The sequence below is a fragment of the Protopterus annectens genome, chromosome 11.part0 (assembly GCF_019279795.1).
Source record: "Protopterus annectens isolate FY-2018-M chromosome 11.part0, PAN1.0, whole genome shotgun sequence".
Lineage (NCBI taxonomy): Eukaryota > Metazoa > Chordata > Ceratodontiformes > Protopteridae > Protopterus > Protopterus annectens.
In genome coordinates, this window is record NC_056745.1 from 1,299,305,983 (window position 1) to 1,299,332,512 (window position 26,530).

The 26,530-nt window shown below is 41.7% G+C and overlaps 1 protein-coding gene across 1 annotated transcript in view; it reads right to left on the bottom strand.

Annotated features, from left to right (window-relative positions):
• Positions 1-26,530, bottom strand: part of SND1 (staphylococcal nuclease and tudor domain containing 1) — a gene marked incomplete in the record, with an annotated part of 3,811,866 nt that overhangs the window by 754,238 nt on the left and 3,031,098 nt on the right. The window contains 1 exon segment of the mRNA XM_044088623.1: positions 4,229-4,370. Coding sequence (XP_043944558.1) covers positions 4,229-4,370 — 142 coding nt within the window.

The window sequence follows — 26,530 nt, forward strand, 5'->3', positions numbered from 1 at the left end:
TGACCCAGTGGACTTTCCCAGTCAACAAATGTCAATAAATAATTTTAAAGCATGCAGTTTTTCCATTCCATCAAATTTACATTTTGACCTCCTCGGGACTTTCTGCATCATTAACAGCCATCTAGTAAGATGGGATAGGGCACTGCCTTATGTAGATAAAGAATGTGGTTGGCTGATATTAATGCCTCAAAGAAGCTGTACATATACACACTCCCAAAAGTGCATGGCATGCAGCCAGTACTCGATTGATGCATCACTCATGAATACTAACTTATTCCCACAGACACTTTATGAAAACTATTGCCAACAGGTCTAATCTTTTTTTTAAATCTTAATGCAAGATCAAGAATTACCAGAATGTAACCCCAGAATTCTCCCTTTTGACTGCATTTGAAAATGCTTTAAAAACATTCTGGCTCCAACAAAAGCCTCATTACTTCAAGAGTAAAAAGCTATACCAAAAGCACACATTTAACCGTTAACAGCAATCTGTTTCAATATGTTAAAGAAGAAAAAAAAAAACATAGTACTAAATCCACTAAACAAGCTACAACAGTTTTAAGGGAAAGAATACTGGTTTTGGGATGCAAGAAATAATCCCATGTGGAAATGAGATAAGGGCATTAAGATTGAGAGCTACTCCTAGACCAATTACATCAAAGATCTGTGTTTCTATTTTGGCTACAATTACTTTTTGTTTGATTCGAAATGCGATCTACAATTTACTGCGATGACAGTAGGGGCAAGTGTAATCTCTTATGATGCCACCTATTTTACATATCTGTTTGAAAGAGAACGCATACCATCTCATTCAAAAAGTCTGGAAATAATAAGAAAAGGCACTCAATAGAGTTACCTGGGATTTTAGAGTAGGGCAATGGCAGCATTTGTGCTTCCTGACAGACTAATGGTGTTAGTTAGGAAGATGTATGAAGGGTCAGAGGAAATAATCCAAGTGGAAGGGTTCCTCTCTAACAAGGTGAGTCTGAACAGAGGAACCAGACGGGACTGCCCTTTTTCTCTTTTGTTTGCCTTATACTTAGAGCCACTGGCAAAGAAAATAAGAAACTCACAAATTCAAGGATGTAACTAGTATGGCACTCAAGAAAAATGAGCCTCATTTGCCAATGATATTACTCTGTATTTGATAAATCAAGATAAATGGTGTTTCAGAGTTGTGGAACATTCTGAGGTAGTTTCACTTTTTTTCCAGGATATAAAATAAACGAGGATAAAACAAAGGGTACTATGTCCCCACACACAAATTGGTTCATTAATACCTATATTTATGGAGCACAAGACAAAGTATTTAAGTGTTTGGATTAAAAGGATTCTAACAAGGCAGATAATATATGGGAAGAGACTAAACCAAAGAAAATACAAAATGAGAAACTGGAAGCTCTTGACATTTGATATAAATAGTAAGGTACAAGCAGTGAAATGTTTCTAGTCCCTTTAGTACTGTATACAGGTCAAGCATTTTTTTTAATCACCCAGAGGAGAAACGGTAGAGGAAAATTAATTAAGAATTGAAATAATTTATTTGGGAGGGAAAGAAGGAAAGATTTTTCTCCCCAAAGAACAAGGTGGTTTAGGATCATCAGGTTTGAAGGGATACTTTAGAGCTATACAGGTAAGGCTTATATATATAGCACAAGCAAGAGACTACAAAGCAAAGTATGCAAAAATAAAAGCAAAGTGGAAAGAAACTCAGCCCTCAGACTAATAATCGAGTACAGTGTGCCAAATGGCATGTACTTGACTAGGCACTTAAAACAGCTGGAAGTCTCTCTCAAAGAAAATACAGGGTGTGAACAACAAAGCTCTATCCCTTTACTCTGTCTCCTACTATTATGGGGTGACCTATGCCTGACCTACAAGGCACTCACAAATCCAGCCCAAATGGAGAGACTACACATCTGCACCTCAATGCAGAATAGTAGAGTAGTATTGTGAAAATCTACATGTTCACTTTTTCACCACAAAATGTCAAAGGGAAGCGGTACAGTTCTATCTCCCACACCCTAAAATACAGGAAAGAAGCAGCAAGCCCTGAGTATCTTAGCTGCAACTCTCCATTAATCACCTGAATAATGACAAAAGAGACCAAATATAGATCAGTTATGATGGTCTAGCCAGCTATCTTCCCTTACAATTACAAGCAGCTCCAAAACAAATATGACAAATTTGTATAAAGCCTTAAACATTTAGGCTCTCCTTCCACCTTTTTACCCACCTAAGTTTAAGTAAATGTTCATCAAGCATAAATAAACTACTACCATGCAATGCAGCTATGTTTTCTTTTGGGTAGGCTTAGTATCCTTTAGTACCAATGGTCATCTACATATTCTACTCTTGCATACTTCAGAAACTTCCCAAATTTTTTAAAGTGGAACATAAAGCTCTAATTCACCAAGTCTAGTGACTGTCAGCTTTGTCCACTTTATTTTATGCTTCTTTCTGCAAGGTTTTACTCGTGCTGACAGCACTCTTGGTGTTGCTGCATATTGATCCTTATTGGCTTTTTCTGACCGCTGTTGATGGCAAGTCGGGGAGAAGGGTTCTTCATTACGTAGGGGTTCTCTATTGTGAGTGGTTGGTTACATTGGTGAAAATGTCCTGGAATGATGGAAGAATGTCAAGATGTCTGTGTCTCATAATAATGACTGGTCCCCTTTTTCAATTTTTTGGGACTCCAGTGCTTGAATAAACTGTGGGGATACAGCTCCCTACATGGGAAGTAGGCACAGGCAAAAAATTTAATTCAGCATTTTCCCCAAATGGCTGGAAATCGCAGTGTGTTGATGTGTTATACAACCACTAGTTGTGATATATCTCCCAATGGCAACTGCTCAAACATCTGTATGTCCATTTGCAAGTTACCACTGTTAGGGAACACAGCAAGTTTCTTGATCAGAGACCTGCAATGTACTTATCAGTAATTCTTAAAGCCAGTATCAAGGCAAACTAAGAAAGGGATAGTGTTTCCAAAACACAAACTTTGCTTACTGTGGCACTGCAAAATGCTAATGTAGCTGCATACCATATTTATGCTTATTTTAAATGGAAGTCTACTAGCTAAACTAAGATTTTGTCTATATGCACACTTTATGGAGTGATGTCTGCCGGCACTCATGGATCCCTTGCTCTGTTATTGAGTTTTAAGAATGCAGATCACATTACTATGTATATTTTGTTACTGTGTCATCCTCCTCTATTTGTTAAAATTGTCCTGCTATGAGATTGCTGAACACTTATGGTACACCCTTTGGTTTGGTAGAAAATGTCATGGGTGTGTAGCAATGCAGCAGATTCACCAAACTCACAAAGAAAGGCACCTCAGATTCACCAGACCCACAAGAAAGGCACCTCTCCATGTAATAAAATTCACACAGTTCCCAGTACAACCATGCCGCTGCTGTTCTCTGGGATGCACACTGTTCATTCCTTCTGCATCTCTCTTCTCTGATGAAGATAGTCTGGAAAAAAGGAGGACATCTTACACTGAACTGTCATTTATGCCATATGCACAATCTAAAGACAGTGTCACCAGATAGGATAGTACTCTGTTTTCTACCCCTGAACTGTAAAAATACATTTCACAAAAGGCTGCTGCCACACCATACTGCCATTTAGTAGTGCAGCATCAACAACTGATACACACACACACACACACATTGTTCAAGGAAATAGTTTGACACCATGTTCAGATCATGCTGTCATTAAATAGGGTAGCCAGTCTCATTAGTTTTTCCCGGTGACACATTAAGCAAATGGTCAAAGCTTTGAAAAAAAAACTATCTTAGTTTGCCTCTTCATTCTTTTGGAACTACTGATGGTTAAATCTGAATGTCTCTGATCAGGAAATGTACTATGTTCACTAAAATTGGCAGTTTGTCAAGTTGCAAAACCGCTGGTTATTATTCTCAGACAGCCATGCATGACTTATTTTTGGTTCATGTATTCTGGGAACTGGGTATTCTCATTACAGTACTCAAGTTCCTTTTAAAGGCAGACCAGGGAACAGTTGGAGGTTAAGTGGTGTATTCAGGGTCACATGGTACACAAGTGTAAGGTGATGGGGATTCAAAACAGGTATCCAGCTTTTCAGCCCAAACAGCTTTGTTTCTAAGTTATACTGCATCATCATTCCAAATCAGTCTACATTGTCAGGAAAGACACCATCAGCACCTTAATTTGAATTCAGCTACATGAGTAAAACACTTACCAGTCTCAACATCCTGTACATAGAAATGCAGTCCATCAGTAATCTCTGTCACATAAACAGACTTGTAGTTGGGTATTCTTTCTTTTTCCTCCACTACTTGGACGACCTCCTCTGTCGGCTGTTCTTCATAATTAGACCAGACCTATTAAATAACATAAGAAAGCAAATTGTCAGTAAGCCAAACAAAGAAGGACACACAAGTCACACACACAACCCAAAGCATCTGTATTGCTTAAGATGGCCAAAAATGCACTGTTTCAAGAACACTTATTATAGGCCAAAATTTAAAAAGTATGTAAACTGGTAAACAAATCCTGCCAGCCCACTGACACAAAGACAGAACACCCATCTGTGCTATAAAAATGAGTTCAAGAATTTTGAGAGGTTTAGTCAGAGCAGGTTAAGACTGACTATTCATCAGCCTGTTCACCTACCCTGGGGGGATGAGGACCAAGACTGCCGAATCTACCAGCTGCTTCTATTAAAAATGTCTATGGGATGGGGGGGGGGGTGTGCGTGTCTGGAGGGGGACTTTGTTAGCAAGGTTTTAGGTGAGTCACACATTCAAAGTGCTTAAGAGAGATGCAAGGGAACAACTGCGCATTCTTATCTGCAACACGTAAACATGGAAGCTGGAGAAACACATGGTTACATTGCTGACTGACATACCTGTGAAGCAAAAGGGTAAATATCAAGATAGGTTAAAAATGTAATTTGTCTCTCTCCACTCCCATTCATCTGCAATGGGTGTGTTGCTCTAATATTTAGAGAAATGTAAGAATTTTATCTTTTCATATACAAAAGAGGGAATGTCTTTGAAATGTGCTGGATCTCCAAATTTGGTGCCTCTTCTGGTTTATGAAAAAGAAAAAGAAAGACTAGGAATCGTCTTTTGAGATGTAATTGCTGATGGACTTTATGACTTGCTTACAACTAAGACATCAGGGTAGAGTCCAAAGACAGAAAACATACTTGGGTACATAACTGGCAGCCTTTACCACTGTTTAGTCAGCAAGACACAATTGGTCTTGCTATTTGTTTCCTCCAAGACAGCAAGAGAAATGAGGTCACATGACTAATGCTAGAGTCAGTGGAAATGTTAGTATATAACCACACACTATGCAACGTTATGATAGAGACACTATCGACTTGTTTTAGAGGTGAAGTCACCTGAAAAAGGTATCTGCTTGAAGCTTATTTATTACTTTCCCTAACTTATAAATATTTGGTATATTATTTCTATAATAAGCTCTAGCCAGGGAGCTTGTGTATCTGGAGCTTAGCTTTTTCTGTATGCATCCTGTATATTTTTGTTTTTTATTGTATTTCCCTGTGTCAATCTACATATGTTTTAGCCTGCACTTGCACTGTTTATTATTTAAAGTTCACATATCAACCGTTAAGCTCTTGTGGATGGTATGTACTTATTATATTCATGCACCGAGAAGAGATAGCACTTTTTATATTCATGCATTATCTGAGGAGAGAGTAATCATCATTTACACTGTTGGTTAACAAGCTGTGTGGCACATGTGTCCCAATAGACTGCTAGGCCTACTACAAGCGAGAGAAACTAATGAGTATGATTTCACAAGTCTTCATTTAAAAGTAGCCATGTAATTGAGGGTCTGTGGTCGTAGTCTTACAGTGATGGTAGTACTACTATGCTAGAAAGAAAGCTGTGGGTAATTGGAGAACTTCCCTGGGAATTACTATGGATAAAGGGGCACTGGAAGACCTTATTTCAGAGAGACACAACAATGAGGCAAGAGTTTGAGGGCGCTTTGTCAAAGACTCAGATCTGTAAGTGGCCTGTGTGCAGTCCAGTTTGGGTATAGAGGTTGGAGGCCCATGCCAAAGACAGCAATACATATTCCCTTTCTGCTCTGACACTAGGTTGTACTTAGTGAATTTATTACTGAAATAGACATGTGGATTTTCTTGCTATTACTTCACCCTTAGTTGACAGTGCTGGGATTCAACCCCATCAGTAACAGCCATCTTAACATCACAGTCAGTGGAATCCTATCATCTGCAAGTCACATTGCAGGCAAGTAGCATCATCCTGCCAATGCGCCATCAGCCTACTGTCACAATACCCACAATCAGTAAATCTTTTCATCAGAATTACTCTAACAGACTGATAAGTGCAAAGTTTCAGGGATGACAGGGTCCTGCAACATGCATCTCACTTTACAAGTAACCCAGACATCTCAACTCACAATCAAAACTAATGTGCCCTAATGTAAAACAACAGGGCCTAAAAAAATAATCTGCAGAATTATAAATGCATGAGCTTAGCAGTGAGACTACAGGAAATAAAAACCTTGGCAAATCTTATCTCAGCACTCAAAGATAAATGAAAAGGAATAGATGATGCCTCCTATCAGTTCCCAAAGAGCTGCATCATACCTTACAAACGGAAAGTGTAAATAAAGAAAAAGAAAATCTTGTTGAAGCTGCTAGCCATAAATATGTACAGTTCAAAATGATAACCATGACTCACACCTAAAATTAATTATGAAAAGCAATCTGTTTCTGAGATGTAGCAGTCAACAAACCTATACGCCTTCAGGATGTCATTATGTGGTCAACTCTGAATGTCAGTCAAAAAGAAACATTTATAAAAGACCTGCATGAAGTATAACTTTATTTTTTTCTTTTTCCTTGTTTAAAACAAAAGGGAAAAGGCACACCGAGCTGCTAATCAAAACACACGTTAGGGATTTGATGGAATTTCTGGAGGTCTGTCACCTACTGAGATGATATTTCACAGAAGAATAACTTGTCAAGGAAGATGAGGAGGAATAAAGGCTAAATTCAGCTGTGTGGTATTCAAGTAAATGAAACAGTATATGCACATACAAGTCACATATGGACTACCTTGGCTTCTGAAGCAGGGACTACACATGTTCTGCTGCAAATGAATCCGTTTATTCAAGAACAGGGATACAAAGAGAAATTCTAATGAAACTGTGACAGAGAAGTGTGGTCTCTCTACTCATCGGGTAGGAAAGAGATCACTGATGTATTGTGCTCAAAGAAAAGAATGCAGTGTAAATAAAGCTGGACACATTTACAGCAGCAGTTCACAGTGGAGTTATCACAGCACCTTCCTGCAAAGCACAGAGAGCCTGGCGACTGTTGTAAGGAAGTAAAACTACTACTTTCATTAGGAAAGTAATTCATCAGTTGAAACCTCAACAACTAAACTGGATGACACCTGCTCCCCCGTCTTCCCCCAGGCCTGTCAGAAAATCAGAGGATGGAAACAGTAGACTCCAAATGTACACCATCAGTGATAACAAGGCAGAGCAAATTAAAGCCTTCAGCAAGCAACGTACCTCTCATGCATAAATTTTGATTCTGAAATACAGAAAAAAAATCTCATTTTAGGGCACCATCAGAGTTTTAGAGCAATCTCCTAAGCACTCGTTCCCATCAAACTCACTAATCAACTAAAAATACAAGAGAAGCAGAAAGCTAGAAGGCTGCCACAAAGCACAGCAGACAGCAATCTCAAGTATGGGTCAGTGAACTTTGGCTTGGCCAGGTGAATATGTATGGGGGGATAAGATTAATATAAGTAACAGAAAACTTCTTGATGTTTAGGTGAGAACCCCAAAGACGTACTCCATGACACAATACTTACTTGCATTAGGCTTATCTAAACAGGTTTGATAAAAAAGGCAGGAAAACAGATGTAGCTCGCTGATCTATTAATCATTCATAACACAAAAGTTCATCCACGTAGATTACAGATGCATAATCATATCAGTTTAACTTTTTGTTTTATTCTTCAAGAAGCAGGAAAGTAAACCTATAAACTATTCCAAAAGTCCATAAACAGACTTTTTTTTCATATATCTTCTTCTTTTAATTATGGTGATTATATATTGGCTGGAAAGTTTACTGTAGGTGTCACAAGGATAAGGTTATGAATATAAAAATACAGTTTAGCCCAGAAGATTTATCTGGTATACAACACTTTTATTACACATAGCTGAAAGAAGCTCAGCCAAAGTATTGCTCCTTTATTACATGAAAAACATTTTACTCATGTGCTGGCTCCATAATGTTAAGGTTTCAACCCTGACAATGCTCCACTGACCCAGATTTGAATGGGTGGCTAGTAACAGTAGTATTTCATCACTATTGTTCAATTACTTTGCTACATTTCAGTACTCGGCTAGCAATAAACTTTTACATTGAAAAATACAATACCTTTCTTAAAATTATGCAAACCACTGTGATAATTAAACAGAACACACAACTATAAAGGGAATGTCAAAAAATGAAATGAACTTTTCAATAAAATGCTAACCCCCTACCTAGTTGTACATACACTTTTGTGCTTTTTAAATATCTCCCGTCTGACCTGCCTGATGGCACTACCAACTTTATTTAACAAGTCCCATTCGCTCCACTGGGGTGACAGACAGGCAATCCCAGTCTAGGAAACAGTCCCAGACTCATTCATTTCTGCCTAGAGTGTATTACCATTGTCTCCCTTATAACAACAGCTGGGTTGTCTGAAGCTGACCAACTTGCAGGTCCAGTGGCCTGGCCTACCCTTCCACAAGTAACACCCTAGCAGTAAGTCTATGAGCTCCACAGCTGCATTCAGCCTCCGAGGACATGTCTTCTCAGGTTTTTTGGGGTGTATACATATGCACATTAGCAGCACATACTCACGGGCTTATGCTAATGGAGTACAACACTTAGCACTCCTGCTACACGTCACCCCAGTAGCAAGGGACAGCCACCTCCATACTCCCAGGAAAGGCGAAGCTGAAACATCGTCACTACCAACTCCCTCAGGTACTTAAAGACACTAATCAAACTTCGGTCACGTGTATAATCAGTGCTTTTTCCATCTCCACAACAAAGTTGACTAAAACTGAGTATTGTTAACTTGTAAATTTAGTCAGTTATTGAAAAATGTGAGCAAAGCTATACACATAAGAGCTGTGCCTTGAAAGCAGTCTCTTTCTCTCAGCATTTTTGCAACAGCTTTTCCAAAGGTTACTCACTGTTCCCAGTCTTCTTCACGCTTCCAGCAGTTTGCAAAATAGTGATACTAAATGAAGTACAGCTCTTAGAAAAGGATGCATTACATCCAGACAATCAAAGGAGGTGTCCTGGTATGAATTAACAACTGTACATTTCCAGCTAACACTGAATTCTTTGAAACCTCCCCCTTCTGCATGTGGTCGGTCTCCTCTTACTGCTAGGTTAACATGTTTGAATGTTTCCTAAGGCCATCTCTACTTAAAAGATTCCAACCCTCTTCTCCTTCTATGATAAGAAGTAAAATTTTATGAAACATTACCCCTTTGACTGTTTGTACATATTTCTAAAGGTTTCATTTGCAGCATCTTTGCTGCATCTCAAAAGGAATACAGTTACCAGTGCCCTACTTTTTTTTACATATTTTCCACAAAGCTAAATAACTGATTTGATTTCCTGAGATGTATAACATGATCTGTGAAGCATCCAGTACATGGAGAATGTGTTTCATTGAATTTTGTTCTTGAAATAAAACACTTGAAGTTGAACTAGCTTATGGTTCAGGGATACATCTGAGTTTGCTTTGTGCTTCAACAAGGGATTTATAATTAGAGCTATACAAAAACTATTCAAGGCTGCTTGCACATCAGGGCTTTGGATTTAGAAGTTCTAAGTGCCGAGGTGATGGCTGGCATGAACATGCTTTACTGCTAAAGTAGTACTAAATGTGCAGCAGTCACAGATTAACCTTACCCATCATAAAGTTCAAATCTCACACTGTAGGTACTAATCTGACTAGACCTTAAATGGATGACTCTCTTCTTGGCAGCATTTTTCTGAACACAGAAAAGACAAACTGAAAGGACCAAAATACTATCAACAGATGAGTAATCCCAACTGTTTCCCCCAATCTCCGCATCTATCTAAAACTGTAAGGGCTCCAGAATCCACAAATGGGCAACATACCCTTTTTGCTACACAAAGAAGAAAGCTCATGATGGATGTGGCAAGTCCCTATTCTAGTCCAGCACTCAAGGAAATACAATCCTCACCAATGACTCCAGTGAGGGACGGTCACTAAGAGCAAAGATAGATTCACACAGTATTTTGAGATGCCTCTCCTTGCACCAAGCACAATTTCCCTTAAGAGCATGCTCCAGACTTGGGCCTGGACTCTCCTCCTCTCTCCAGACCCAAACAAAACTCCACACTGACCACTTTGGAGCCATGTCCCTGTGCCCAGTAGCTGACACACACACTTGGATATTTGAGTTTCACACACACACACACACACACACACACACACACACACACACACACACACACGGGAAAGGCTGGAGCAAATTTACTAGCTGTGCCCCTTTCCGCCCAGACTCTGAGGTAATCAGGCTGCCACCAGTCAGCTACCCTAAGGCTCTTACAAAGTGTATCCAATTATACTGTGTAAAGTTAATACTAATGCAAATGGTAGAGTGTGACCAAAGCAGCAAGGCTTTCATGAGCGGCCACAGTGTCAGTAAAACAAGCATACGTACTCTCAAGATGTTAAAAGTATTCCCTAAAGGACCAGCCACAATGAAAGGTATTAAAATATTTAATAATAAATAGTACAAAAAAAGAAGACAGGATAATACTGAAAACAACAAACAGTTTCAACCACAGATATATAAAAAATAATACAGTTGGAGAGTTTCTCACACATTAAGAAAACAATACTAAACTATTCTCACTAAATGTCCCTACTGACTAACGAATTACTGTTCTCTGACTACTTACTAAACAAAGGCAAGCTGATGTGTGCAGAGTGTCTTACCACAGCAAAAGCCAAATGATGCCTCTCTGTGTGAATGGGTGCGATATATATCCTGTAAGAAATCTTTCCTGTCAGGTTCCAAAGTGCTGCTGCAAGAGTTCCAAAGAAACCAGATGCTAGTTAGAGGAGGACATCACCTCTGGTCACCTGACTCAGGTACAACACACACACAGCTTTGCTAAGATCTATGGCAACATCTGAAAGCTATAACACAATTTCAAACGTTCCACCCTTCCAGGGTTCTCTGATAAACATACACATTTGATCAGTTATAACAATATAACATAATATACATGCATATATTCTTTCTGTCCAGCAGGACCTACTGTTGACGGGTTTTTAACACAAGTTACTTTACAAATATATTTTTAACTCAAATATCTGTACAAATCAGTGTGAGTCAAATAAAATTATTTACAAAACACCAGATAGCTATGCTGGCATATGTACACACATTCTGCCCTACTCTCCCTGGCAGAGATGGCTCTACCTCATATCATCACAATGGATCCCAAAAATCATTTTAAATGTGGGGTGCTCCTTGTTACACCCTAGCCTACAGTGCTCTCCTAATTCAAACCTCATGTGTACACTTAATATGTACTACCTACAGCAGATAACATTCAAAACTGCTCTGTTATAGTAACCTGCTGTACTGCCCCCTTTAGACAGTTGTCAAGCAAGCAAAATCAGATCAACTTTGCTTCATGTTTAGACTAACTTCTACTAGTCTAAGGTGATGAAAGCCCATTCCCTGAACAAAGATCTAAAATATTCCTCCCACTTGACATCCCCTAGGCTGGGAGTGGAAAGTAAGGTGGTGAAACATGTACTTATGCTCACCTTTCTGTAGGTACCTCCACCTACTGGCTGGTACTGTAGTTGAGGCATGCAACTCCATTTAAGGTCTGACTTTGGGATTTGAATTTCATGGTAGTAAAGATTACTCTTTCACTCTAAGTGTGCATAGTATTCTAATTAGCAGGAAACACCTACCATATTTGGCAATAATAAAAATACACTACTGAAATCAATATTTTCCTTCCTTTTTGGTTCTACATCAACCATTCTAGGCAGTCTTCACTGGTCAAATACAGAGCCCTCACAAATACCAACACTCAAACTGACTCTGCCTTATGTAAATGTGGCTGTAGTTTAAGACACGCCTTGGCTCCTTTTATTGCTAAGCAGCTAACATCTACATTACATACAGACTGATCTATAAGTGATCCAAGTATAAATGTTGTAGTCAAAACACCTTATTGGCTTTTTTCTTGTCTAGAGAACACAAAAGGTATTAAACAGTGTATTCATCTTAGCACATTATCTGAATTCAATACTGGACCATAAGGATCAAATTATTGTTCTAATCATCACAGTGGATGATGTACAAGATTCTTTATGGCAACTTGACCACTGTTTGTGACTCCATATCAAACAAAAAAGAAAAAGGCCTCTGCCTCGACAGCTGTGTGTCAAACCTGCAAATTTGGACTTTTGCTTTTTTACCAAGATATTGTCAATCATCCAAGGGCCTAAAAATCTGATCTACTTTCTTACGGATTAAGGGTTGTATAGAATCCTTCAGAGAACTTTAATCAGATTACAGTAACAGCCCATGCTGTTCACAAATTACACTATTCTGCTTTAATAATTTATGACATCTCTTTTCAGGAGACTAGAATTTCCATGAGCTGCAGACCGCATTTTTGATTTAACAAGTTAAGTGGGCTAATACACATCAGACCCTTTTCAGTTGTGAACTAAGGCAATAAACTAGACAGAGTAAAAAAGCAGCAAAAGTCAGATAACTAAATCCATAAGTGTCGTATTATGGCAGGAACTCCAAGGCTTAAAAATACTTGTAGAAACTCCACTTTATTCACCAGATAACAAAAATTAAAACAGATTGGCAACAGGTTTGAGCGCTTTCATCTCTGAAGTGAGACTTCATCAGAAAGGTTTCTGATGAAGTCTCACTTCAGAGATGAAAGCGCTCAAACCTGTTGCCAATCTGTTTTAACTTTTGTTATCTGGTGAATAAAGTGGAGTTTCTACAAGTATTTTTAAGCCTTGGAGTTCCTGCCATAATACGACACTTATGGATTTAATAAACTAGACAGACATACAAACTGTAGAACTATCAGTAAAACAGATTTAAATGCATTAAACAAGTTACTTTACTATACCAACAAAAGGCTAAAATATCAAATGAGACTAATCAGCATTTGAAGTACTTAATATTCGCCATCTTCACCTACCATGCACTTAAAGTGTTAGCAGACAGTGAGTCTAAAAGATGTCTGCATAAGGAGTAGCTGGTATTGATCAAATGGCTGACTCACATTCAACTCTACAGGTTGTTCCAAGAGGAATATACCCTTTATCCCTAAATGTGCAGTAACCACAAAAGTACAGTTTTGTACCTACCATAAATGTAGATGTTCGTGTGTTCACACTGCTGCAGTCATTACACTTGGGTTATCCTGCCGTCAGGCGGTCCTGCAGTCGGCCCGAATTCCAAAGTCTTGGTCCGGCGTCGGTTGCTGTCGCTTCTTCCCTGACGTCAGTGCGCCAGGGGTATATAAGATGCATCCAATGCCATTTTCTTCAGTTTTTCTTGCCCCAGATGTCAGGTGCCTCCAAATAGGTAGGCAATACATATTACTAATCAAAAATATACAATAAAACAATACCTTCAGTTACCAGCAAATACACCCCAAAGGTTGTATAGGATAGAAAGGTATAGATAAGTCTAGCTAGTTCAGAGGGGATGGAGGAAAGGTAACCTGGACTGCAGCAGTGTGAACACTCGAACATCTACATTTATGGTAGGTACAAAACTGTACTATGTTCATCGTGTTACACTGCTGCAGTCATTACACTTGGGTAGAATCCCAAAGCTGAGGTTGGGTGGCTGGTCTATAAAGAGTTAGGATTGGCTATGAGGCCCTGCAGAACTGCAGTGGCAAATCCTGGTCTGGATTTAGAGTAAAGAGGCAGGTGGTAATGCTTGGTAAAGGTGTGCACTGAACTCTAAGTTGCAGCCTCCAAAATTTCCTTGGTAGGTACTCCTCTGAGAAAGGCTGTTGAAGTGGCTGTTGCTCTGGTTGAATGTGGCCTAATGTTATTTGGAACTGATTTTCCATGCTGTGTGTAGCAGTATTGAATACAGTGTCCTATCCATTTGGAAATAGTCTGCTTTGAGATAGCCTTGCCCTGTGATCCTGCAGCATATGCTACAAACAGTTGCTCAGTTTTCCTGAAAGCCTTTGTTTCGTCCAAGTAGAAGCATAACTGCCTGTGTATGTCCAAATAATGCAGAAGTTTCTCCCCTTTATTCTGGGGGTTTGGATAAAAAGTTGGCAAATGGATGGTTTGGTTAAGAGCCGCACTAGATACCACCTTTGGCATAAAGGTAGGGTGTGTCCTTAAAGATACCCTGTCCTGATGAAAATTTATAAAAGGTTCCACTGCCATTAATGCCTGTAGCTCTGAGACTCTTCGTGCTGTAGTTACTGCCAGGAGCAGAGCTGTTTTTCATGACAAAAATTTTAGATCGGCTGTATTAGCTGGCTCAAAAGGTGGTAGGGTCAGTTTTTCCAAAACGAAATTGAGGTCCCAAGTTGGTGTTGGTGCTCTCTAGGGGGGGGTCTTATGTTTTTAGCCCCTCTGAGGTACTGCTTTAGTAAGGGATGAGAGAATAAAGGAGGATCCGTGTTGTAATGTGCTGAAATGGCAGAGACGTGGATCTTAATTGATGAGAAGGATAGGTCTCTGTCCAGCATCGCAGTTAAGTATTGTGAAAGCTGAGGAATGTTTGGAACAAGAGGGTCAAGGCTTTGAGCCTGGTTCCAGGCGCAGAATCTCTTCCATTTTTCTGAGTAAGCTTTCCTGGTGCTAGGCCTCCTGGCCTCCAAAATGACATCCATAACAGCTTTAGAGAGAGGTGTTGTCTGTTTGACTAATGTATCTGCCATACAGCCAGGTTTAGGGTTTTGAGCTGACCGTGCAGGATCTGATTGTTTTGTTGAGTGAGAAGGTGTGGAATTTGAGGCAAAATCCATGGTGGGCCTTGAGCCAGGTTCCTTAAGATAGGGTACCAGTGCTGGCGTGGCCAGTCTGGAGCAATCAAGATCATCTCTGTTTTTCCTTGTCTGGCTTTTAGGAGTACCTTTGAAAGGACAGGCAGTGGCGGGAAGGCTTAAACCTTTAGGTTTTTCCAGCTGAAGAGAAGAGCATCCACTTTCCATGCTTGTTTGTGATAAGTCCTTGTGCAGAATTTTTGTAGTTGGCAATTCAGTGGGGAGGAAAAAAGATCTATGTTTGGGCATCCCCACTTTTGTGTTACCATGCTGAAGATTTGTGGATTCAATTTCCATCCGTGAGGGTCCATGATATTTCTGCTTAGGTCATCTGCCAGAGTGTTTTTCTTTCCTGGCAGGAATTGTGCTTGCAGGTGAACTTGATAAGTTAGAGCTGTGTTCCACAAGGTCATGGCTTGCCTGCATAGGGGATAAGAATGAGTGCCCCCTTGCATGTTTATGTACCACATTACTGTGGTGTTGTCTGTCTTTAGTAGTAATTGTCCTGGATGTAGAAGGTCCTTGAAAGCTGTTAGGGCATTCTGAACAGCCAACATCTCTTTTTGATTGATATGAAGATGCATCTGGTCTGTGGTCCACTTGCCCTGAATGCATTTTCCTGCCATGTGTGCTCCCCAGGCGTAATCCGAAGCATCTGTTGTTAGAGTTTGCCTGGTTGTGGGTTGGGTAAAAGGCTGACCCTTGTTTAGGTGACATGCCTATGCCCACCATCGAAACTCCTGTTGTAGGCAGGGAATCATTGGTATTACTGCTTCTAAACTGTGAGCGTGTTGAGTCCAAACACTTTTCAGGTACCACTGCAATTTCCTCATATGCAGTCTGGCATATGGTATTAGTAGTATGCAAGATGCCATGAATCCCAGGGCCTGCAGAATTTTTCTTGCAGGGAGATGGGACTTTCTTGCCAGCAATTGAAAATATTGAGTTAGTTGAACTTGTTTGTCTGGCGTGAGGTAAGCCATCTGGGCCATTGTATTTAAGCTGGCACCCAGGAATATAATCTGTTGCGAGGGCACTAGTTTTGACTTTTCGTTTACTGTGTACCCTAGAGAAATTAGCAACCTTTTTACAAATGCCAGACGCTGTAGAAGAATGTCCTTTGTCTCTGCTTGAATGAGGCAGTCGTCCAGATATGGATATATCTGAATCCCTTTTTGTCTGTAAAATGCAATTACTGGTGCCAGGCACTTTGTGAAGACCCTGGGCACAGTGGATAAACCAAAGGGCAGTGCAGAGAATTGGTAGTGCATTGTACCAGCTTTGAATCTGAGGTATCTTCTGCAATTTTGTCCGAAAGGGACATGCAGGTATGCCTCTTTGAGGTCCAGAGTAACAAGACAAGCCTTCCCGCCCAGCATGGGTATAAGCTGCTGTAATGTCAACATTTTGAATTTCGAAATATTCAGGTAAGTATTCAGAATTGAAAGGTCTAGTATGGGCCTCAAGGCCTTGTCCTTTCTGCGGACCAGGAAGAGTCTTGAGTAAAATCCTTGTCCTTGTTCCTGTTGTGGTACTTTTTGAATAGCTCTCATGTCCATGAGGGCTGAAATTTGTTTTTGTGCCTCTGCCCATTGATTTTGTGGCAGGCCTGGCATTCCTTTTAGCCTTGGTAAAGTATGAAAGTGGAATCTGTAACCTTGAGACACAATATTCAGGACTCATTTGTCTTGGGTGATTGCTTGCCAGTTTTGAGAAAAAAGTGCTAGTTTTCCCCCCAAGGGGGCTTCCAAAAGGGATGTGCTTGGTGTACGAAGGGGAAAGTCATTGTGATTGTTTCCTGTAGGGTTGAGACTTGTCCTCACCACCTTTTGGGGTTGAGGTGCCCCCCACTGTTGTTGTCTGTTTGAGCCTTGGGGTTGAGATCTGCCTCTTGGGCATCTGTAGCTGCCTCTCTGTGGCCTGTCTGACACTGGAAAGGACAAATTCTTTGTTGGCCAATTTCTGCTAAACCGAGGTGGCTGCACCTGTAAGAAATCCTTGACTGTTTGCATAGATTTAGCTTTATCCTCCATTTTCTTTAACACCTCTTCTGCCTTAACACCAAACAAAGTAGCATGCTGTAAAGGAGCATCCAATAATTTTGCCTTAACACGATCAGGTAAACTTTGTTCTTTTAACCAAACATGTCTTCGAATCACAGAACCTGTAACTGCGGCTCTACAAGAGGCCTCTAAAGAATCAAAACCACATTGCAGAGTATGTTTTCCCACCTGTTCAACTGCATGCAATAAATCCTGCATTTCTTTACAATCAGGAGCTTCTGTGCTTGCAAGCATTTTCTGTTTTAACTGAGCCATTAAACATTGTTGGTACTTAAGCATGTGAAACTGGCAATTTAAAGCTCTTACTGCTAAAGCTGCAGAAGTGTATACTTTCTTCCCCATCTATCCAAAGCTCTGGAATCTCTGTGAGAGGGTACTGGATTTTTTGCAATGGAAGCCTTAACCCCTTTTGGACCCTGGGAAATAGTTTCTGGATCAGCAGAAGGGTTTTTGTAAAGAAACTTGTGAGAGTCGGGGACTCTATAATACCTATCTGGCTTGGCTGGAGCAGGGGGCAAAGAGTCAGGAGATGAACTGGATTCAGAGAACACATCATCCACAATATCTAGCACAGGCAGAATAGCCAGGGGCCTGTGTTGAGGCAATAAGAGGAAATCCCTGAGCCTTTTCTTGGATTCTAAGTAATCCTGGCTTTCCCAATGGAAATACTCCCTCATGGTATGTAAAGTTTCCCCAAAAGAATAATCCTCAGGAGGAGAGGCTGAAGGGATAGATTCTTCAGCATCAGAGTCCTCATAGTGGGGTAGAGAGTATCCCTGGTCTGAAGAGGAATCAGAGGAAATGGAAACCTGATCAGAGGAGTCATAGTCTGTATCCTGCCTAGGCCTTTTCTCAGGAGGGGGATGGGAACCCCTGATTAGAGTAATGAAGTCTTCGGCAATTTTAAGCATCTGTTTCTTAGACATGGAGGACTGTCCAGGAGAATGCTGTACTTGTTTCTTTTTCTTTAATGGTGCCTTTGTCTTGGCTGTTGTTTTAATGGTAAGTTGTGAAGGTCTGAAAATACCCTCAGAAGCCGATGCCTGCTCAGCGGCTCCAGACCCATCTGAGGGATTAGTTTCCGTAGGCCCAATATCTTGAGTTTCCAGAGGCCTAGATGTCTCCACATGGGAGTCGGAAGCGGCCTGTGGCTCTGAGGTAGTGGGTTGTCAGGGGCTGAGAAAGTGCCTCACTGAGAACCGGCAACTGGCCTAGAAGAGGTTTCATCGGTTTTGGACCTCGGATGCCTCTCTCTATCCTTGTCTTTGCGCTTTTTTGGTATTGAGGTCGTCAGCTAATCCGACAGCATAGTATAATTGAACCTTCGGCCAAAGTAGTGCAAAGCAAAATCAAAACGTCTTTTTATAGTGCGTTTGTTAAATCTAGCACAAAACCGACAACTAGTGACTTCGTGATCAGGGCCTAGGCATGGAATACAGTAAGAGTGGAAGTCCTTATGAGGTATTTGCTTCCCACAAGAAATACAATTATTAACTTTTTCTGACATCGGTCTGAGGCAAGAAAAAAGTTTCCCCAACGGGGTACTTAGCTTTATTGAAGACTTCGGATCTGAAATTCAATTTCGAAAATCTCAGGAGTCGGCCGACTGGCACTTGCGAACTGCTTCTGCTTCGGGCACCGCGCGGCAAGAAAGACTGAAGAAAATGGCGTCGGATGCATCTTGTATACCCCTGGTGCACTGACGTCAGGGAAAAAGCAACAGCAACCGACGCCGGACCAAGACTTTGGAATTCGGGCCGACTGCGGGACCGCCTGACGGCAGGATAACCCAAGTGTAATGACTGCAGCAGTGTAACACGATGAACATTTTCATTATATTTAAAGTAGGAGGTAAACAGAAAAAGAAAAAAAATGTGCAAGTATTACAGAATGCAGTTATTTTTTTCCCCTTCTAAATGTTTTTACCCCAAGCCTCCTCTATCTGCCAGGCCCACTCTTTCCCCTTTTCTGGGTATTCACTAGTGAAGGTCAGAAGATGCTATCATACAGGCAGCCTCAGCAGTCTATTGTGCCTTCACTGGCATCTTAGCAATGACATCCTTTTTCTTAGAATACACCTTAACCATATATCTGGGCAGGGGACAAGTGGCATGTGTCACTTCATCAGCCACTGTATCCTCCCCACCCCTTGCAAATGTATACTCCTTTGCTATTGAAATGAGGATTACTGTATTCACAGCTTGGTGGCTGTATGACTGCTCCTTGAACCATCTTTCCCACATAAACCCTTCAAGAACTGGATCCAAAGTCTACACAGATAAAAGCACTTATCCTAATAAGACCTACAATAAGAATGGTTTGAAGTCATTCTCTCTTTTAGGAGTATTTGGAACTGGCTTTATGTATTTATTTTTTTTTAGAAATGTTTTAATTGAAGGGTTTAATCTAAATACTCTTGACAATCCTGTACTGGAATTTCTTCAGGGGATTCTGGCACTGGATTAACCCAGTCCACCCCCTTCCCAAAGGATAGGGGCACCGTTCTCTCCACATCATCTCCAACACATACTCAAGCCGTTAACTGAACTTGAATTATGTGGGCTGTAGTCAGGTCTTTATCCCTCTATGACAAAAAACTGCCAGACTATAATTCAGTTTGACCAAAACCACACCTACTCAGTGTACACTTGACAGATCACCACAGATAAGTGGCAGTTTGCAAAAGGAAATAATTGTTCTCTACTCTGCAAGTCAGATTAGCTGCCAAGTCCAGCACTACTTCCAACTCCTTAAAATGTTCACTGGAGGGGAACAAAAGAATGACTGCATATAATAAATTTTATTATAATCTAAATAAATACCCTCAGCATCATAAAAGTCATCTTGTGAGGGAAGAAATCAAACGTGAAAAACATAATTTTCATGACCTGTGCAAGAAGGGTGATCTTTGACAATGTCCCTACATCCATCCACTACTAACCATAACTTTACAGAAGAACAAATATTCAAGTCAGCAGATGGGAAATGGTTGGGTAACATTTCTGACAATCTGTCAAGGCTGTAGTGTTACTTCCCATTCATTTCTCCATTGGGGAAACAGCCCTCTGTCCCATTCATTCCCCAGTGAAGGTGAGTGTCCGGCGTTAGAGATCAGGCCAGTCTGTAGATTCTATGGACTGTCTTACTCCTACCCTCTTGGTAGCCTGAGAGTTCCGCTACAGCTGCCTCAGCAGATACATAGCTGTTTACATGTACAAGCAGCTTCCTAAGTGGCACACTGTTCACAGCATGGGCATGCTATGATAATACACTTGTATTTCTGCAGGTACGGCTGATGCAGCAAGCCAAGCTACTTCCCTCCCCCTAGGATGGACAAGCTGGTTATCAGACACATCCGCATACTACTCCTCCTGGTCCCTATGGTATCCATTACACTAGTTAAGTACAGGTTATCTGGAGTGTATCAGGGCTTTATCCCTCTGTGCCACAGGGCCAAGCAAGTACTGTCATTTAACTCACTTTTTCCCCTCAGCATGTACAATTTTTGGTTAGCCTATCATAGCCCAGTGCTGGAACCAAAAGCAGCTGCTGAACAGGACTAAAGCAGACAGAGTCCTTTTACCGGTAAGAAACATGGCTGTGTAGCCATTCTATAACCAGTTCTACCCTTTTATACCATAACACTACTGCCGGTTACACAATGCCATAACAAAGGTGAATGAAATTCATAGCCTTCACCTAAAATGCAGACTGATCATGACGATAACAATAGGGAGAGGTACAGGACTACAGCTGGCAAGATGACAACGGACCCTCTAACAGGACATCCCGAGATGCAGCAAGCTTAAAGCTCAGCAGCGCACATATAGATCCAGTAAAAGGAGCAGGTACATGAAAAGCAAACATGAAAGGTTTTGAGAGCCCTGTAGGAGGATCCTTGGAAGGTTGACTTTATATGGGTTGGAATGCTAACGTTCTACTTTTTTTTTTTAACAACTCATTATTAATGTCTTTGGAAGTTCATATTTACACTTAGTTACTTAGCTACGGATGGCAAGGAGCAATTACAGAATAAATTAACATCTCTTGAGCTAACAGCAAACTAGAAATACTTGTCAATTCACAAGTAAAAAGCTGAAAACTAACAAATGTCACATACAACTGAATTATCTTTAGGTATAGTCTTTTACATGGCAAGATGATAATGCAACAATGTCCTAGCTAAGGTTCCAAATATGCGCAACAGTGGATGTTGGCATGACACACATGCTGTTAAGTAGGTAAAGACATTCAGCTATGGAAAAATAGTTACCATGGAAGAAAAGGTGAACAAAGGAGGCCATTAAGTGCTACCTACAGCAGGAATACTCTATTAAGTTAAGATCATAAGACACCTCATACAAAGGAAAAAATATATCTTAAAAGACCAGTGGAGGTTGGAAAAGGAGGAAAAAAAATGCAAGACACATTAATAAAGGGCAGACAACAGAAGGTGGGCTGAAGATAAGGTAGGTAAAAAATAAACTCATGGTATAAATAGATGATATTGAAGCAGTATGTAACATGCTAATATTTGCAACAGTCTTCCACAAGATAAACTCACAGATGTTATATTCACATCTATTATCTTAAAAGACACTAGCAGTAGGAACAGAAGGATATAAAACTGAGTTATGATGGCCTCGAAGAGGATGGAATGAGGAAAAATGCAATAAAACTTAAAATATACAATATGAAAGGCAGAAACCTAAACTACTACACAGGGGCTGGAGAGTAGGCAAGACACAGTAAAAGAACTTAAGTTAAAGGAATTTAGCAAACATTTTACAAATTATTAGCTATGATACCAGCTCCTTAACGGTTACCTATGTCTGGTCTGCCATGTCACAAAGGAGCCTGCTCTACCTGAACCCCTATATCTTAGTACAACATCTTTCAGGAAGACCTTAATCTTCACCAACAAATTAGCAAAACATGCTGGAGAGAGTTTCATAACACAAAGCATTTCTTATCAAAGGAAAGAAAAAACATCCCTTATATAACAAGCAGGGCGGTATTGTGGCTACCTTCAAAGCAAATGTACAGGAATAGATGGGCGAGCCACAATTTACACCAGGAACTGCCTGTATGCCCTCATCAAAAACGAAGTGTTAAACATTAGCATTACTGTTGGTGTACTTTTTTCTAAGGGTGTTAATCTTAAAGGAACTTTTAGATTTAATATCTTTTTATGTGGGTGTTTAAGTAGTAGACTTCTCTGCTCCCAGTGACTGCTTGCAGTCTTGTGTGTTCTCTTGTTGCCACACTTCACCCAAAAGTAGTCAATAAAAGTAGAATGGCACACTTAAAGAATGGTAATATTATAAAAACAAGTTATGTACTCACCATAACATTCCATCTGAGTAGTTATACTTCCATTTTCTGCAACCTGTGAGTATTCGGATCCGTACTGGATCCGAGCCGGCAACTTTTTCCAAGCATCTGCTCCAAGCTCCTCCCCTTACCCATAATCCCTCACATCTCTTACCTTCCCTCAGATCGAGTTTGCCACTATCCAAATTATCAGCAACTCAATGACATCACTAACCTAGAACAGGTTCGGGGGAAGGAGGGCGGAATGGTTGCAGAAAATGAAGTATAACTACTCAGATGGAACATTATGGTGAGTATGTAACTTCTTTTATCTGCAACCTGGGGACAGAATCCCCAGCTACCAAAACTCCTGGGAGGCCCTCATTAAAGGATATTCTTGAGCACTGCAGAGCCAAAGGATGCTCTCCCTCTAGAGATCAAATCCAACTTATAATGAGAAATGAATGCATGTGACCTTGCCCAGGTCGCTGCTGCACAGATATCATCCAGTGAAACCCTACACCAAAACGCAGCAGAAGTTGCCATAGATCTGGTAGAATGAGCTTTAACAGGACCAGGCAGGGACAGACCTTTGCCCTTATATACTTGCAGCATACATTGTGTAATCCATCTAGCTAAGGAGACCTTGGATATGGCTTTGCCCAGAAAGGGTCTACAAAAGGACATAAATAACTGGTCAGACTTGCAAAAGGATTTAGTTCTGTGTAAATAGAAAAGAAGCTGTCTATTAACATCTAGCAAATGTAGTTTATATTCACCCTTGTTCTGAAAATTTGGAAAGAAAACAGGCAGGTTAATCGTCTGATTAATGTTGGATTCAGAAGCAATTTTCGGTAAGAAGGAAGGTTTCATGCAGAGCAAGACCCTGTCTTTATCAAAGATCAAGTAAGGGGGCACGGCAGACAAAGCTTGAATCTCAGAAACTCTCCTGGCCAAAGTAATGGCCACTAGGAAAGCTGTCTTCAAGGATAAGAACTTCACATCTACTGACGCTGTAGGTTTGAAGGGAGGAACAACTAACGCCTGCAGAACTAGGGTAAGGTCCCAAGGAGGGACTGAGTCCTAAACCGGAGGGAGTAAAAGAAAGGTGCCTTTCAGAAAAGCATTACACAGTCTTAAAGAGACCAGAGCATTCATATTTTCGCTGACATGAAAGTTAGAGATGGCCACCAGTTGCAATTTTACAGTGGAGGAACTAGCGCCTTGTTGGAAATTATTGGCCAAAAACTCCAACACTGCAGGAACCGGGGCTGTAAAGGGATCTAGGTTCCACTGAGAAGCCCAAATAGAGAAGCATTTCCATTTGCTGCAGTAAATTTTCCTAGTGGAAGCCTTGTGGGAAGTCACCACAATAGTCTTCACTGAAAATGACAGACCGGGAGTCCTAGCAATCAGGGGAACTGCAGCAACCAAGCTGTCAGCTTGAGGCTGTCCAGGTCGGGCAGATAGGTGCCCGAGGGATGAGAGATGAGATCCGGGCAAAGATCCAGAATCTGAGGAGGAGTTAGAACATGAGACCAGAGGAAGGGGAACCACACCTGACGAGGTCAGAACGGGGCAATGAGGATCACTTTGCACCCCAGTTGGCAAGCTTTCTGAAGAAACTTCGGAATGAGAGGTAATGGGGAGTAAGCATAAAGTAACCCGGGAGGCCAAGCATGGATGACAGCTTCACTGGGGGTTTCCCCTGGTGAAGGGATCAGAGCGAAGAACTCGTTGCTTTTCGCATTGGAAGGAGATGAGAAGAGATCGCCGCAAAGGCTGACCCCACGCAAGGAAGATCTCCTCCGCTATTGACCGTTTCAGAGACCAATCATATGGCATTAGAATAGCAGTACTCAATCTGTCTGCTAAAATGTTGGAGCGTCCCGAGATGTGCGTTGCAATCAGAAACCGAATGGTGGAGATCGCCCACTCCCACACTCTCACAGCCTCACGACTTAGAGGGTAAGATCTGGTTCCACCTTGTTTGTTGATGTACCAGACAACACATGCCTGACTGAAATGCAATCGTCCCCGGCGGAAGAACAGATTGAAAGGCTTGCAACGCTAAAAGCACTGGCCTCATCTCCAGAGCACTGATATGCAATCTGGTCTCAGTCTGGGACCACGTGCCTTGCACCGTCCTCCCCAAATAGTGCCCCCCCACCTGAGCTAGGAGGCATCATTGGTCACTGTGGCTTGGGCTGTGGGTGCTATGAAGGGTCGCCCTGCCAAGATTTAGGAGATTGGAGCCACCAGAGAAGAGACGTCTTGCAGGCTCTGCTGATTCGAATTGGATAGTCCATGGGAAAGTCTAGCCAAGACCACTGTACTGCAAGGGTCCACTGAAGCACCCACATGTGAAGGCGCACACAGGGAAGGATTGAGATTGCTGCGGCCATGGAGTCAAGGGCTCGGAGAGCATCGCCTAGGGCCTAGGATCGCCGAAACATGGGCCCGTAGACTCTGGACCCTGTCTCAAGTTAGAAAGACTTTCAATTGTAGGGTGTCCAGCCATGCCTCAAGAAGGACTTGAAGACATTGATGGTAATCCCTAGGTTGACTGCAAGATTCAGGAAGGAGTCTCTGGCCATGCAAAGAAGACACTTATTGTCAGCAGTGAGGAGCCAACCGTCTAGGTAAGGAAACACCTGAATTCATTGAAGCCTCAGGTGGGCCGCTACGACTGCCATAACCTTGGTAAACACCCTGGGGGCAGTGGTGAGACCCAAGGGTAGGCGTCTGAACTGGAAAAAGATTAGCTCCCAGCCAGAAGCGAAGGAATCTCCTGGAGCTTCTGCGAATTTTGAAATGGTAGTAAGTGTCCTGGAAGTCTATCGAGCACATCCAGTCGCATTCTCGGCGAGAAGGTAGAATGGACTCCAGGACAGACAGGTTCAAGGTTGACAGGTCCAATATGGGCCTGAGGTCCCCAGTCTTTTTTGGCACTAAAAAGAACCTGGAGTAAACGCCTAATCCAGACTTATCTGGGGGACTGGTTCGATGGCTCGATTGCAAAGCAGCTTTGAAATTTCTTGTGCTGCCACCTCCCTTTGAGCGGGTGGAACATCCAAGAAGCGCTTTGGTTGGACGGGAGGGGTAATGAATGGGATAGAGTAGCTTCTGGATATTATTTGAAGCACCCAATGGTCGGCCATAATGGACTCCCAAGCCACTGGGTGCAATGATAATCTTCCCCCGACTGTCTCCAGAGTAGGACAGTCGGGCAACCCCTCAGGGATGCTGCGTGGGTCTGACCAAGGTGGTCTCCCTAGACCTAAAATTCCTCGGCCCCTCTCTGCCTCTGGGGCGGCATCTGTCTTGTCCCCTTATGCATCTAGGGGACGAGTTGTCCTGAGAGTCCTGGGAAAACTGAGATTTTCAGAACCACATCTTCTTTTGCCCTCTCTGACTCCTAGAAAAGGATCTTTGAGGGCTAGAGTAGCAGTGTCCGACGGCAGACAGAGTCTTTCCATCCTTCTCACACTGGACCAGTGTGTCACGTACTGTCTTCCCGAACAGGGAAGTACCATCGAAGGGAGCATTTGTGAATGATGCCTTGAAGGGGTCCGTGACTTGACACAGTCTGAGCCAAGTGTGTCGCCTCATAGCTACGCCGATCCCAGCTGCCCTAGCCGCTCCTTTTGTGGCATGGGAAAGAAGATGCATGGACGTGTTCGATACAGATTTGAGAGTATTGACATTTTCGTGGAGAATAATCGCTTGTCCTCCGGCGACAAAGACTCTGGGGGGCGACACAGCAAACTCTGTGACTAGGTCTCACTTAAGTCATATGATGTGTGCCAAATTAATTCAGTGCTCGAATAAAAAATGTCGCTGAAGAAAAAACTTGCTTCTTAAATCGATCCACCACCCTAGACTCCTTGTCCGGTGGGTGGCCTGAGGAACTTTCTTGTGCCAGTTCCCTCTTGGTGGCAGCTGCAACCACCATAGCATCCACCAGGGATCCCTTGTACCAGGCCTGTCTGTCTGAAGGGGGAGAGAGGATCCTGTC